A 15,551-nucleotide genomic window follows, 5' to 3' on the forward strand; every position below is an offset into this window, starting at 1 on the left:
GGATTTGCCTGGCATAGAAACCCTTAGGTGGGCCCCTTAAGCATTTTTACGGAACGTCTAAGTCCAAACTGCCAAAATAAAACAGTCAGGGGATTTGAAATTTCCAAAAACAATTAATTTAACAGAATTTATTTTGTTATTACGTTTGAGCAAAAGAACACAGCATTAGCCATGGCAAAATGCATAGTATTGCAGGAAATTATCTTTAAAACAGCAAATGTTCTCTCAGCTACATGGCAGAATGTGTAGAATCCAGGGGTAGTCGGTGCCGTTTAAGATGAGGGAAGGCAATTCTTTTTTTTATGAGCAGGGCCTTTCTATTACAACATATTGGATGACTGTCATTCATATTCCATTCACCCAGTTCAGTGTAACATTGATAGGTTTGGGCTACTACATGATACTAGAATTTTCCCGATATGAGGTCCCATCATGGTCCCATGGTCCCATCATGGTAGGTCCCATTTCCCATCATGAGGTTGCTACAACCTAGCCTATGAATGAAAGTTTACAGCGTAGGTGCACAGGTCAAGAGAAGTTTGAGTAATCAAGGAGACAGACACTGACACATTCAAAACCGCCTTGCACAATCTTGCCTGCATATAGCTGATTTAGGGTGTAATCATCAGTCCAACGAGAGTTTCTATTGAACAAATTCAGGTATATTTATCCCTGTTTTGTTCTGTTTGTTGTTTCCATTTAAGAATTGTTTTTCAACAGAATCGGCGGAATGAATACACCCCTGATCACACTCAAACACAGTTCACTTTCATAGCAGCCACATACAAACAGCATGATCCCTTTGATCGATAGATAACTCCTCCTGTCACCTTTTCCCTTCGCTTGTGGACTTCAACGCACAACATATCAGCTGTATGTGACCAGGCAAAAAAAACTTTCCAAGCCAAACCTTCATATCATAACCACTACACACAGCCTACAGCATTGTCACCATATTAGCTAATGTCATAGTCAACATAGCTACTAGAGTTAATGCGTTAGTAAACCTGCTACAATCATGCAGTACAGTGTACAGTTAGCAAGCAGTTTAGAAGTTACACTAGCAGGTGCCGGTGGCAATAAATTAATACAACCAAAAACTTACCTTGACTTGGAATAGTTCCAGTGTTGGATAGCCATAGCCAGCTAGGTAACATAGCATCCTTCTCTGTTTGAGCCGGGTGTTTGAGTAAGCTAAACTAGCTAGCTGCATTCGGCTAATTAAGTGAAATTGTAAATATATAAATATTTACAAATACATATAAATATCTCTCTCGCTCTCTTCTCCTTCATTTTAGAAGGAATTAATTTGTTCAAAACTATTTTCTTATGCACTGCAGTGCTAGCTAGCTGTAGCAAGTGTCCACATACTTTTGCCGTGTAGTGTGCTTTTTTATATATAGTGTATCTTGGCTCCATCGAAAAATTCAGAGAATTGCAGAATTTTTATTTAAAAAAATAAAACATAAAAAAATATTTATTGTGCCCATTGCCACGCCCATTGTCACGCCCACCACTTAATCCCCTTTTTATCCAGAAAAACCCTGCAGTATCTTACATCTAATGAAGATGTAGATTAGGTTGAGAGTGATCTAATTGGCCTAATCGAGTGGCTCATTGATGTACCCTCCATTGTGCTCCTGAAGTTGACTCATTACACCAGGGACGTCGCTCAGCAGGGCCTAAAATTTAGCACATGCCACCTGCCAAATGCAGGTAGAGTTTGGCATTGGCAAGTAAGATGTGTATTTTGTGAATAAAATAGTCAAGCATGATCATATTTATAGTCAAATAAATGCTGCAGTGGTTTTCAAAGTATTTCCGACATTTTGTTTGATAGCTGGTCAATTCTACGCACAAAGTCAAAGAACTATGAATCCTATATAGCCTATTCCACCTTGCGCTGCAACACTGCCTGGCTGGGGCCTCTTCGCACATGAAGAGCTGAGTGAAAGATTCATTTTTAGAAGCACTGCACACAGGCATAAAAGTTGAACTCATTTACTTGAACCGAAGTGAGACTTTGTCCTTGTGTTTCTTGGCTATTTACATTGTTTTGTTCACAAGTTAGGTTGTTTTTCTGTTTGAGTTTCAACTGCTAGGGAAGAGAAGACACTTAATCAGACACTTAAACTACTAATCAGACTCAATTTCACATGCACAAACATGACTGGAGTCATGCTACCACGGCAGCCTCATAAAGAGGCAGGTGAAAATGTTTGTCTGTGATATTTTGGTTAAAAGACTTATGTCACAAAATGTATAATTATTCAATATACCACATTAGTTAATTATTACTAGTAATACATAATTTATTTTTTAAAACATTACAAAACATGCTCATCCGTTTATTTTCTGTTTTGTTGGTGTAATTTTTGTGGGGGGGAAAGTATTTTGGCTGGTAAAAAATCTGAGTGGCTGGTAGATTTTTAAATCTACTTAAATCTACCTGCCACAGTGGCTGGTGAACCGAAAAGTAAATGTTATGCCCTGTTGCTCAGGCTGGTTAATTAGTTGAATTAATCAATTTGATTAAAGTGTCAAGGCCCAGTGAAAAGGAGTACATGCTTTGGTCCTGGAACACATTATACTCTACTCTACTCTACTCTACTATACTATACTATACTATACTATACACTTCTGCTCAGGGAGAGGCACCACAGACACACTTCTCTGCTGGTGTTTCTTGAGATATAAACATAATCCGCTCTGTTGGAAAAATATCCGCTTGGGTATTGTAGTAGTTTCGCTTTGTACTTGATGTTGACCGGACTATGCCTTGTGCCCTCCATCTTCCCTTCCTCCCTCTATCCCTCTCATGCAGGTGGTGAGCTTTACCAGTCTGAAGTATGACCGCTCCTACAGCTGGATGGTGCTGTGCGTGCTGTGGTGCTCCATCGCTCAGTCCATCCTGCTGCCCATGTTCCTGTGGGCGTGCGACCGCTACCGCGCAGACGTGCGTATGGTCTGGGAGAAGTGTGTGGCCATCATGTCCAACGACGACGTGGACGAAGGTAAAACGGGCGAGGAGGGGGAGGTGGAGCAGGCCAGGTTCCATCTGTCCACCATCTACCCCCTCCAATCCCTGGCTATGGTGACTTCATAACATGAGGGGGGGGGGGGGGGGGGGGGGGGTGTAAGAGGTAGGGGGTAGAGGTCTGAAAGTCTGGTCCTGGAGAACTGGCATAGGACCTGTGGGCATTTGATTAAGCGGGGGATAAGGGTAGAGGTCAGCAACCCCCAGTCCTGGAGCCTCTGCTGGCGTCTCACCTTAGTGCACAAGCCCAATCTTAGCTTTGGCCTTGGTTGATTTATGAATGGATGATTTGATAGTAATCTGTGAATGGATTCAGAAGATATAAAACTGGATTTGAATTCTGAATCGGGCAATTGATTTACATTGGGGACGCCATGTAGGTCTATGGTGATGTTCTGTCGAAAGTAGTAAAATTCACGAATTGAGCATGATTGATTTGTAGATAAACATCAACTGAAATAAGCAGACCTAGAAGGTTCTCCGGGAGCAGGGTTGGAGAGATCTTGTTTTGAGAGTGATGTCTGTTCAGCTTACAACGCTAGATTTGATTCAGTATATATCATTTTCCTTTAATGTGGTCATATGTAGCCATCTGGGGGTCCTTATGTGATCGGTCTAATTTGATGTGGTCTGATTTATCATGTGACCTATCATGTGACCTTTTTCTCCAAGTGGAGAGGAAGTGACCAAACAAAAAGTGTCTGTAGGAAGGACTTATTTTGCGGTTTCATTCTTAGTGGGCTCATTTAAAAAGAGTGAATTATATGCTATGCTCTCGGACTGTTACAAGATATTGCTGGAAAAGCACATACTTTCCCCGCAGAATTTGACTTTGTTTCACTTGAATGCATTCAAACTGTGAAATCTTCCCTGGCCTAGAACACCCTGACACACGACGCAGAAATAAAGAGAGGATTTATGATGATTACAACAAAACCAATACTGAAGGACTTTAACTAGATAAAAAAAGCGCAGTACATTTCAGCACGATGGTCATATTTCCAATCCTATGAGATTCTGGTATGCATTTTTCTTAAATCTATGATACACATCGAGGCATGATTGTACGCACACCTATCAAGTTTCTTTGGACTAATGTCAGCGTATGAGTGTAAACAGATACTGCCGGGATGACTCAATACTCTTTTGGAAATGCACTAAACTGTTCCTGTCCATGTTGGCTGTAGGCCTATTAGACATCACAAGGAATCTCGTTCACAATATTCCCTCAAATTATGCAAGTGAGGTAAATTATGCAAATGAGATAGCCATTTTGACAAACCAAAATGGCTTAGTGATCCAAAGAATACATATATTTACAATTCAGGAATACACAGACACTTACCCAAGTTGTGGTCCCTAATTAACTTTAAAGTTAGGTCACATGATAAACGTAATGGCCCGTATAGTTTGTTAATTGTGGATTGCGTAGATATGAACTATTCTATATTGATATGAGATCAAAATAAGAAGAAGAAACTCGAAAAATCATCAATGTTAAAAACCTGCAAATTGAAATGAACCCTGTGAAATAACTTGCCTTTTCTTGCAATGAAATTGTTTAAACTCAACTTAATATCTCCCCTCTCCCCTCTTTCTAACTCCCACACCTTTTTAATAACCTCCCTTTCTATACGTCCATCCATGTTGATTGTTTAGCATAAGGCAAAAAACTCAAATGTAGGACAATGTATTTTCTGTGTGGTTTTAATGTTGCTAGCGTTTATTTATTTTTCAGAGGGCTTGCCTTGTATATCACAATACAGTTGTATGTATAAGGGTTGTTTCTTGTTTCCAAAGCTACTGACTTGCATGCTATGCTGCCTGTGCAAATAGCCAATCTCATCCTCCATCCTACCGGCCAACATTTGTCCTAAGATCAGCATTTTACACCGATCTCCAATTGACCTCTCATTGAATCGAATGCAATTCTTCTTTTGATCCTAAATTTGCCTGACAAGTTATACAGTATGTAAAATGATTACTTGAAAGTATTCCTTTGATTTGTAGTATTATGGTTTTCACGATAAGCCCCAGTTTTTGAAATATTAATATCATTATTTCTGGACAGGGTCTCTGAATTTGGAAGTTGTTTTGTATTTTTCTATTCGGTAAACGCCCACAGTCATGATTTTCAGTCAGTGATTCTTTTCAAATGCACTGTTCAACCCTCTGAGCCATAGGGCATCTTGTTGCAGAGATAATTTAGTCACAATCATTTAGTCACAATCTACAACATAATGACCCACTTAGTGTTATGTTCCCTGTTATTCGAAACACTTCAGACTAAGTTCACAACAATATCGGAAATTATTTTCACAAAAGCAAAGATCTGTGATTGCCACAAAGACAACAAAAAAAGGCACTAGTTAATAATATAATATATTGTGATAGTCTGAAGTATTCTGAATAAAAAGATATATAACACTTAATGGTTCATACTAGAATTTTTTTTTATTTTAAAATATTAACTTTTTTAAAAATCTTTAAGACTGCAAGAATGTCTCGAGGCCTCGAGGGCTACAGTGACTCCTGTTTGATTAGGAACCCCAGCGGACACCCCCCAAAAAAAGAGAAAGATGAATTGTCTCTATTATCTATTCGTCTTGTCTGTCTGTCTGTCTGTGTATTTTGAGTACGTTGGTCTTTAATCCTGACGCCGCGTATGCTTTTCTGCGTTTTGCAGAAAACAGCCAAGATGGAGGAATTCATGCGGACTTAATATATGACAGACCATATGACTATAGCTCCGCGGCTGATATCATGACGGTAGACCGTATTGCCAAGTACGAATTCTCAACCTTAGAAATGGGGGTCCCACAAGGGTATCCATTGCAACTACAGGAAGATAAAATGCAGTATTTGCAGGTATATTTCCATTGATTTTTATTATTTCAACAATTGATTGATTTTTCACTTCAAATACAGATAACAATGTGCATGGTGAAAGAGGCCCTTCGGCCTACTATAATATCTATCTTATTGTTTGATCTTGCTGGAATCATTTTACATTTTGCTAACTGATATTTCCTATCTAGACATGGCATTGAAAGGTCAAAAAGCATATATCTGGCTGACTAATGTTTGGCAAATATGACCATCAGTTGTTTTCACCTTCATTGCAGATAAGTTTCTCTAATGTTTATAGGTGGGTCTTTCACAGACCTCCAACCTATTCATCGTAGTATCACAAGTTAAACATAGAAGTACCAGAATAGTATGAGGTGGTAGGGCTGATGCTGACTTCCAATATCCTTGACTGAACCACTCTGCTAAAACAATGCAAATGCTTGCTCGTGCTAATGCTATTTAGTCCTTTTGACTCCTATTGAGTCCTGTTGAGTACCATTGACTCCAATTGAGTACCATTGACTCCTATTGAGTACCATTGACTCCAATTGAGTCCTATTGACTCCGGGCTCAAAGCAAGTCAGTTGTAGAGCTGTGAAATGCTCCTCTTTGACATATTATTAGGAACCCCAATGCTGCTCTCCCAACATGCAGTCTTCAAGAGCTTACAAACAACCAAACCACAACTGTGTGTGTGCGAGTGCTTGCGCGCGTGTGTGTGTGCGAGTTTGCGCACAATGTGTGCGTGAGTGTGTGTGCGTGCAGTCGTGTGGCCCAGATAAAAATGAACTAAAAGAGCAGCATAATTAGAGGATTGGAGAGGAAATGAAGGCTTTTGAAGGCTGAATTTGGAGACCTAAACTAAGAATGGCCATGGCCCTTTTACCTAACACAACCCAGACTTACGGTCACCCCCGCAAGACATCTACCACTGTGTCATCTTTGTTCCATTCTTTTTGCAAAACAATCACCCAATTGGGCTCTCGACTACTCCATGTAGCAAATAGCTGCTAGCAAAACCACATGTAGCACAGCACAGTGTAATGCTAACAAGAAAGTAGCACACAGGAGGTGTAGCCCTTAGATTTAGACATCAAATATTCATGTTATTTTATAAATGGTTTATGATAGCTGGGTGCCAGTTGGCCGACGTTTCTTATCTGGCAACTTGGACTTCAAATTAGTAGCCATGAAATCTATGGGCCTATGATATGATATAGACTGAAATTTGATCTCCTGATTCAGTCTCTTGTTGATAGTCACGCTCATTCTATTTTCTAGTAGGATCGAGTCTATTCTATTTTGGGATAGTTATTGAAACAGAGATGTATACAGTAGCTATCATTTCACCACATTGACTCATTAAACCATTGATTCTGTTTTGTCTAAATAGTACATCTTATACACTGAGTGTACAAATCATTAGGAATTACACCCCCTTTTGCCCTCAGAATAGCCTCAGTTCATCGGGGGATTGGCTCTACAAGGTGTCGAAAGTGTTCCACGGGGATGTTGGCCCATGTTGACTCCAATGTTTCCCACAGTTGTGTCAAGTTGTCTGGATGTCCTTTGGGTGGTGGATCATTCTTGATACACATGGGTAACTGTTGGGCATGAAAAACCCAGCAGCGTTGCAGTTCTTGATACACTCAAACCGGTGCACCTGGCACCTACTCCCATATCCCGTTCAAAGGCATTTCAATATTTTGTCTTGCCCATTCACCCTATGAATGCCACACATGCACAACCCATGTCTCAATTGTCTCAAGGCTTAAAAATCATTCTTTAACCTGTATCCTCCCCTTCATCTACACTGGTTGAAGTGGAGTTAACAAGTGACATCAATAAGGGATCATAGGTTTTACCTGGATTTTACCTTCACAGTCTATGTAATGGAAAGAGAAGGTGTTCCTAATGTTTTGTGCACTCAGTATGTAATTGGTTAAGATACAGTCTGTGTTTTAGCAGTCAATACTGTATAATGGAAAATAATTATCAATAAATAATTATCAATAAAACAAATGTGTTTGTATTACAACTAAATACATGTCATGGCATTGAAACAGATATATTAACTACATATTGTTGCCAACTATTTGGGGTGCTACAATTTGTCAATACATTTCAATAAATCCTTTTTTTTTTTAAATAACATTAACATGTAGCTCCATTTAAGAATTGTTGGTGCAATTCTCAAATGGCTTATATTTACAGAATCAGACTTTTTCATTTGCCATGTTGCATCTCGTTGGGATGACATTCCCCCTCCTTCCCCTGTCATTCCTCATTTTCAACTACTACTCGTGCTTTGCTTCCCCCTGTTGGTCAAACTTCTCACTCAACGCTACTGTATCGTCTGCTGTTTCATTTCTGCATTTACCAAAAGACACCACATAGTGGCACTCTGATATTAGTTTTGTGCTGTGTATCTTCTCATTGACAAACCCATACTAAAAGCTGACGTTATGTCTCTCCTACTTAGTTCTCAGAACAATGTGGAATGTGAGTATCAATTTGGAATAGAATGCCGTTTAGCCCAACAAGTTAGTTGTTATAGTAGTGCTGTATTACTGTCATAATAGTTTCAAAAACAGATATGTGTTAATTGAGTTGACTCATGTTAGAGAAGACAACTGTTGATTAGAAAACAGCCTAATGTTTAACACCAAATCATTTAAAGAACTTTGCATTTGTAGTTTTAGCAGTAAGAGAAACAAAATGTATTGCTGTTGTTTTTTCATCGAAATGTATGAATGTATAGCCATTTTCATATGCATATTATCCAGGCCTAACCTTCTCCATACAAGCTGATGTTATTGGTCTGTGTGTTGTGTTGCGCCAGGTACCCCCTACAAGAAGATTCTCCCACGACGAAACCGACATGTGGACCAGCGGCCAGATCCCCTCCTACCTACACCACTGGGGCTCCACGGAGGACGTGATGGGGATGGTCCATTACAACTCCAGCTTGCCACGCCACGAGAGGCGCAGGAGCAGCCCGGTCTCCTACCACGAGGAGAGCCACCCTCACCGCAAGCGCCGGCGCTCAGAGGATAGCGGGCACATGCTCAAGCAGCTGCCGCGGGTGAGCGGTGGCGAGCGCTACGAGGAGGCAGATTTGCGCTGCTTTAGCCGCGACGAGGTCATCAACTTTATCGATGAGACCCCGCTTCCCAGTCCCATGAAGAGCCCACGCCGTACCTCCACCATTTCCCTCATCCCAGACGTCTACGAGCAGCACATCATCTTGTATCCGCATTTCCCGCTCACCGATTTTGAGCGTGAGCCCCAAGCCCTGCGGCGCCTCTCGCAGCATGGCAGGAGCTGCAGTCGGGGAGGGTCACCAGATGGCTCACACAGGGCAGACAGGGCGTGCGGTGGGGAAAGCTCCGGGGCATGCCGTTCAGGTTCCCTCCGTGAGCACCGGCGGGAGGGGAAGCGCCATGGCGAACTAGTCCCCGCGGGGCAAAGCCTGCGGACTGGGGAGCACTCGTCTCACAGGCCCAGCAGGACAGGAACCCACAGAGCTGGGCCCGACTGGGGGGGACACAAGCACCTGACTACGGGAGATAGTAAAGGGAGCACAAATAGTTTTATAAGCTCACCTTCTGCATCAGCCTCGGGATATATCACATTTCACTCAGATTCCATAGGATCTGCCACCTAGATAGAGTAGAGAAAGTTTTTATTATGAATATTATTAGTATTATTATTACAGAACCATGGCATTGGGGTGGTGGAAAGATTTCATACTGGTATATCCTAAATAATGGTTGATTTTTTTCAACCACACTAAACTCCCAAAGCCAGGACTTATACTCTGTTTTATTGGCCTTAAAGCTTTGTACACATTTCATGACCTGCCTACCTTTGCTTTAGTACCTGGTAGGCTAGACAACGTAGCAACTTTGAAAGAGGCTGTGCAATTCCTGGGAGGCAGTGAGCTCCACCACATAGTGACTCAAACACATTGCTTTTAGTAAACCCATACTAACATCTCCTTTTAATCTTGTGCATATTCCACTCTTTTGTTTTGTGTCATTTATTGTACAAGGATTGGGGGGGAAATTGGTATTTTGATATTTTTTGCACTTCAAAATCTCAGATATTGTGTAAGGTGTTATGAGATGAGAGGGCAAGGCCAAAACAGGCCATGTTCTTATTTGTTGTGGTTATGACGTGTCTATTTGATGGATGATCATTTGCTAGATTTTTGATCAAAATAAACAAGGAAGAGAGGGAATGTTTTTAGGAAATATACAAAACTTTATTTCTTCATGAAGGAAGCCCTCTGATGTTGTGTTGTGGCCTATCGTTAAATATCCTATACAAAGACATTATTGCAATTGCCTCACTTCAGTGTCATTTTCTACATGGTTGTGTAAGAAGAATTTCTACCATGACATCCCTTAGACACTTTGAAAAAGTTAACTCGGCGTGGAGTGGATGTGACGTGTACATAATGACAGTTACAGGTACATTGGATGTATGGTTTGGTGTGCTCCTCGTTCTTTCATTGAGGATTTGACTGGGATGTTTTCTTGTTTCCTCTTATAAATACTGTCATTCGATATTTATGATTACAAATGTGTAACAGTGGTCAGCACACGCACAGATATTCATGCAGACATACATAATATGATATACATCAGCCGTTAACAGTAGCTTAACCTCACAAATGGTGCTTGACACTTAGCAGCAGAGTGTTGGTCAATCTGTATATCTCTAGATTGGCCCCAGTGGCCCTTTTAGGAAGCACCAGGATGTGCAGAGGAAAATCCTCCAGACCAGGGGTGCATCTCAATAGTCGGAATTGGTCTCCAAGCCTCCTTGTCTCCTCTCTATCGGCACAGATATCAAATGATAAGGTAAATCTTGCAATCAGTTTACACCTTTCCCATTCTTTCAGCTCAGTGAGGATGAAGAAAGGAGACGAGGAGAGGGAGTCACTACACTATTGAGATGCACCCAATGGCTCATGTCCAAAACATCTGCCATATCCCAATTTGAAAGATGTAACTCAGACATTCACATAAATCAGTCATTGATGTCAATGTGATATATCTGGGAGGTAAAATGATGCATGCAGATCTCAAATTAGGATTAGGATCCTTTTGCTGAGCTGCATCTAAATAGTCTAAAATAGTGTCTGTTAAAAAGGATGAGGGCCACATTCAGTGCTACTGGCACATACTTGCACCATATAAATATAATTCCATGTCAGTCATACTAAGTGTACCAATGAGGGTACAGTCAAACTGCAATGGTCTGAGGGTCTTCCCCGTTTTAGGGATTATATTTCTATTGATTTAACTGTGACCAATCAGTGAATCTGGATCGAAGGACCATGAATAGAAGTACAGGTTCTCTGGGTGACCTCGACTAGAACGAGGTGCTTTTTCAGAGAATGTTTGACATGCCAAAGGGTGGCCAGTAAGTAGTGAAGCCAAGCATGGCTGAAGGAACGTGAATGGTGTTCATTAAATTCACCACCACCAATGCACTGCAGTGTTTATAGAGTATGTGGTTCACTGGCGGTGTGGGTACACATTTATATTCCTTTTTGCTTTGACATCCTTGGCTTAAATTCTTACAAAACTCTAGATGGTGTTTTGGGAAACACTTGAAATCGGGGCCCATCAGGTGTATAAGACCATTGAGGCATGATGGACCAAGGCAACTGAGTCTTCCTCATGCTGGAAAGATTTGAATTCTATTGATAACTTGTTATTACAAATGTTTTAAACTTTAAAATGTAATATTCCCCAAATATGTTAATTTGGCCGTTCTAAAATCCTAAGTTTGACATTTGACATGAATGTATTTAGACAAGTTTTGTGTAGGTTTGCAGATCAATTCATTAAATGGAGTGATAGTACTTTCAACTCGCAGTGTGCCCCAATTAACCCTTTTATAGACTTATTATGTTGTAAAAAAAATCTAGACTTTCTATGAGGCACACACACATTGGTATTATAATGCATCATAGTGATGTATTATAAGGATGTTATAACTACTTGGAGTCATGACAGCTTATAATATGCATTATAATGCACTATAAGAGTATGGAGTTAAATGCTAGCCTGGGTACCAGACTCTTTCTGCTAACATTCCACTCCTTGTACTCTGTGTCATATGCCAAACATTTGGCATATAAGCTAAACATTTGGCATATGACATAAATGCGGTTAAGAGGTCAATGGAACGCAGACCATGGGGTATAGAAACGAGCTCGATTGGTGCACATTCAACAAAGTGGATATATATACAGTACCTGTCAAAAGTTTGAACACACCTTTTCTTTATTTTTACTATTTTCTACATTGTCAAATAATAGTGATGACATCAAAACTATGAAATAACACATATGGAATTATGTAGCAACCAAATAAGTGTTAAACGAATGAAAATATATTTTATATTTGAGATTCTTCAAAGTAGCCAACCTTTGCCTTTTTGACAGCTTTGTACACTCTTGGCATTCTCTCAACCAACTTAATGAGGAATGCTTTTCCAACAGTCTTGAAGGAGTTCCCACATATGCTGAGCACTTGTTGGCTGCTTTTCCTTCACTTTGTGGTCCAACTCAACCCAAAACATCTCAATCGGGTTGAGGTCGGGTGATTGTGGAGGCTAGGTCATCTGATGCAGCACTCCATCACTCTCCTTCTTGGTCAAATAGCCCTGACACAGCCTGGAGGTGTGTTTTGGGTCATTGTCCTGTTGAAAAACAAATGATAGTCCCACTAAGTGCAAACCAGATGGGATGGCGTATCCCTGCAGAATGCTGTGGTAGACATGCTGGTTAAGTGTGCCTTGAATTCTAAATAAATCACAGACAGTGTCACCAGCAACGCACCCCCACACAATCACACCTCCTCCATGCTTCACGAGGGAACCAAACATGCAGAGATCATCCGTTCACCTACTCTGCATCTCACAAAGACACCGGTTGGTTACCAAAATCTCAAATTTGGACTCATCAGACCAAAGGACAAATTTCCACCGGTCTAATGTTCATTGCTCGTGTTTCTTGGCCCAAGCAAGTCTCTTCTTATTATTGGTGTCCTTTAGTGGTGGTTTCTGTGCAGCAATTTGACCATGAAGGCCTGATTATCACAGTCTCCTTTGAACAGTTGATGTTGAGATGTGTCTGTTACTTGAACTCTGTGAAGCATTTATTTGCTCTGCAACCTGAGGTGCAGTTAACTCTAATGGACGTATCCTTTGCAGCAGAGGTAACTCTGGGTCTTCCATTCCTGTGGCGGTCCTCATGAGAGCCAGTTTCATCATAGCACTTTATGGTTTTTGCGACTGCACTTGAAGAAACTTTCAAAGAACTTTCAAAGAATTTACTGACCTTGTCTTAAAGTAATGATGGACTGTAATTTCTCTGCTTGTTTGAGCTGTTCTTGCCATAATATGGACTTGGTCTTTTACCATATATGGTTATCTTCTGTATACCACCCCTACCTTGTCACAACACAACTGATTGGCTCAAACGCAAAAAGAAATTCCACAAGGCACACCGGTTAATTGAAATGCATTCCATGTGACTACCTCGTGAAGCTGGTCGAGAGAATGCCAAGAGTATGTAACGCTGTCATCAAGGCAAAGGGTGGCTACTTTGAAGAACCTCATATAAAATATATTTTGATTTGTTTTAATCACTTTTTGGGTTACTACATGATTCCATATGTGTTATTTCATCGTTTTGATGTCTTCCCTATTATTCTACAATGTAGAAAATAGTAAAAAATAAAGAAAAACTCTTGAATAAGTATGTGTCCAAACTTTTGACTGGCTCTGTTATGTATATATTTGTACCTTTATTTTATCAGGAAGTCATACTGACACCAAGGTCTCTTTTACAGATGAGCCATGAATTACATACATTATAGAAAATACACAAATCAAAATATAAATACAAGCAGAAATAAATAAATAAAAACACATTCATCAGTAATAAGCAATAAGGATATTTGTCAAATCCGTCATGATTAATGTATTGTAACAGGCACACAATGTGATTACTAAAGTCAGATTTTTATATTTTTGACTGTTTTCGTTGCATAACAGTTAGGCTAGTTGTCCCTTTTCAGGTTTAGAAGTGACTACTAATTGCTAAATGGTATTCCTATAAACTGATAGCATAGCTAAATTAGCATACAGAAATCGGTGACATTAGTCAAAGTCGTTTTTAAGCAGTTGATTTATGATGATTACATGATGGACATGTATTGGGGTTGACATCCATACAAGCATTATACTCCGATGTTTACCCCCAACATAGTGTGAAATACACATATAAACAATAGCCTAAATGTAGGCAAATGTTGTTGTTGGACAATGAGGAGATTAGGGATCTTTCCCCCACAGCATCTTTCCCCCACTCGTTTCCATGGTATTCCCATTGTTTTGGTCGAGTTCAATTGACCTCAGAAACTGGTACCCAGGCTAGATAAATGCACTTATAAGGTATAATGTGTGTGTGCCTCATAGAAAGTGTGCTATTATCATAATACTTTGCTTACAAATGTTTTGCATACACTTTAAGCTAATGTGTAGCATAAGTCATGCTCCCAAAGTCCAGGTTATTAATTTAGGTTAGCCTGTTAATTGTGCACCTCTCACCCCTTGTTCAAAATTCAAATGAATATCATAATGTGAACACCTTTCTTTGAAAGTATTGCCGTCTTTATATTCCCTTTTCGAAATATGCCACGTCATTGACTTTTTCTGCATTATGTTTTTCTCTGTGTTTACAGTAGCCTACCTATTTATCAGAATCTAATTTTGTAACATATCCTGCTCTGTTAAAGCTTTTATGACTGTCAATCCTATGAACAATATTTGGTGTTTTTGTTGCTCAGATGATGGTTTTGTTAAAAGGATAAAGATCTATTTCGAATCAAAGTTGCAGTGGGAAAAAAACACTTTATTAGTTTGAAATCGTTGAAAGTGTGTTTTGCGTTTGTATTTTGAATTGTTTTTTTGTTTTTGTTTTTTTCCGTGAGGTGCACATCAACCATATTAGAGTTTGATTCACAACTCGGTTTTATTGAATTGATGTTCACACTTCTTTGAGATAATTCGAGATATTATTCTGTAAGGACCAGAAAAAAATAAAGCAGATGTTTCGACATATATTGTTTTTGACATATTTCTTATGCACTCACAATTCTTAATGGGCTCGCGGTCCAGATGTGGTCGGCATGCGCAATTTGAGTATCACTAATGTAGTCTATTCAATAGACAGTTCTAGCACTCCAACATCATGTGATTTTTTTCAGGACTAGCTCTGTATGAGGCTGAAGAACATCCTCAAGTTGCCCCTGAACACTGCCATTTCACGCATGCAGTCATGTCTGGTCCATAATTCACGTATCGTAAGCCTAGCCCCTTAAAAACTCAAGTAGCCTAAATTTACACGATCATACTTTTTTTAGCAGGTGTTTTGAACGCTTGACTCTGCAGATTCAGTTACGTCTAGCCCCTCAACCTCGTTTCCTTGGAGAATGCCCACACCTTGTTCACAACTTACCCGCAGCCTGTGAGCCTCGACATGGGTCTTTATCCATCTCTAAGGGAAATTCCACGGTATTGTGGAAGTCTAGTCGTGCTGCGACCTGGTCTCATGGTTAATACACACAATTGCAACGAT

General features: G+C 40.1%; 1 protein-coding gene across 1 annotated transcript in view; it reads left to right on the top strand.

Annotated features, from left to right (window-relative positions):
* LOC139416404 (G protein-coupled receptor 153) overlaps window positions 1-13,800 on the top strand; it is a 34,311-nt gene extending 20,511 nt beyond the window's left edge. The window contains exons 3-5 of the mRNA XM_071164986.1: window positions 2,825-3,014; window positions 5,724-5,905; window positions 8,730-13,800. Of these exons, the coding sequence (XP_071021087.1) occupies window positions 2,825-3,014; window positions 5,724-5,905; window positions 8,730-9,554 (1,197 nt within the window). The 3' untranslated portion in view covers window positions 9,555-13,800. The remainder of the gene's footprint in view (window positions 1-2,824; window positions 3,015-5,723; window positions 5,906-8,729) is intronic.
* Window positions 13,801-15,551: the final 1,751 nt, after the last annotated feature.

This window comes from Oncorhynchus clarkii, chromosome 9 (genome assembly GCF_045791955.1).
Source record: "Oncorhynchus clarkii lewisi isolate Uvic-CL-2024 chromosome 9, UVic_Ocla_1.0, whole genome shotgun sequence".
NCBI lineage: Eukaryota > Metazoa > Chordata > Actinopteri > Salmoniformes > Salmonidae > Oncorhynchus > Oncorhynchus clarkii.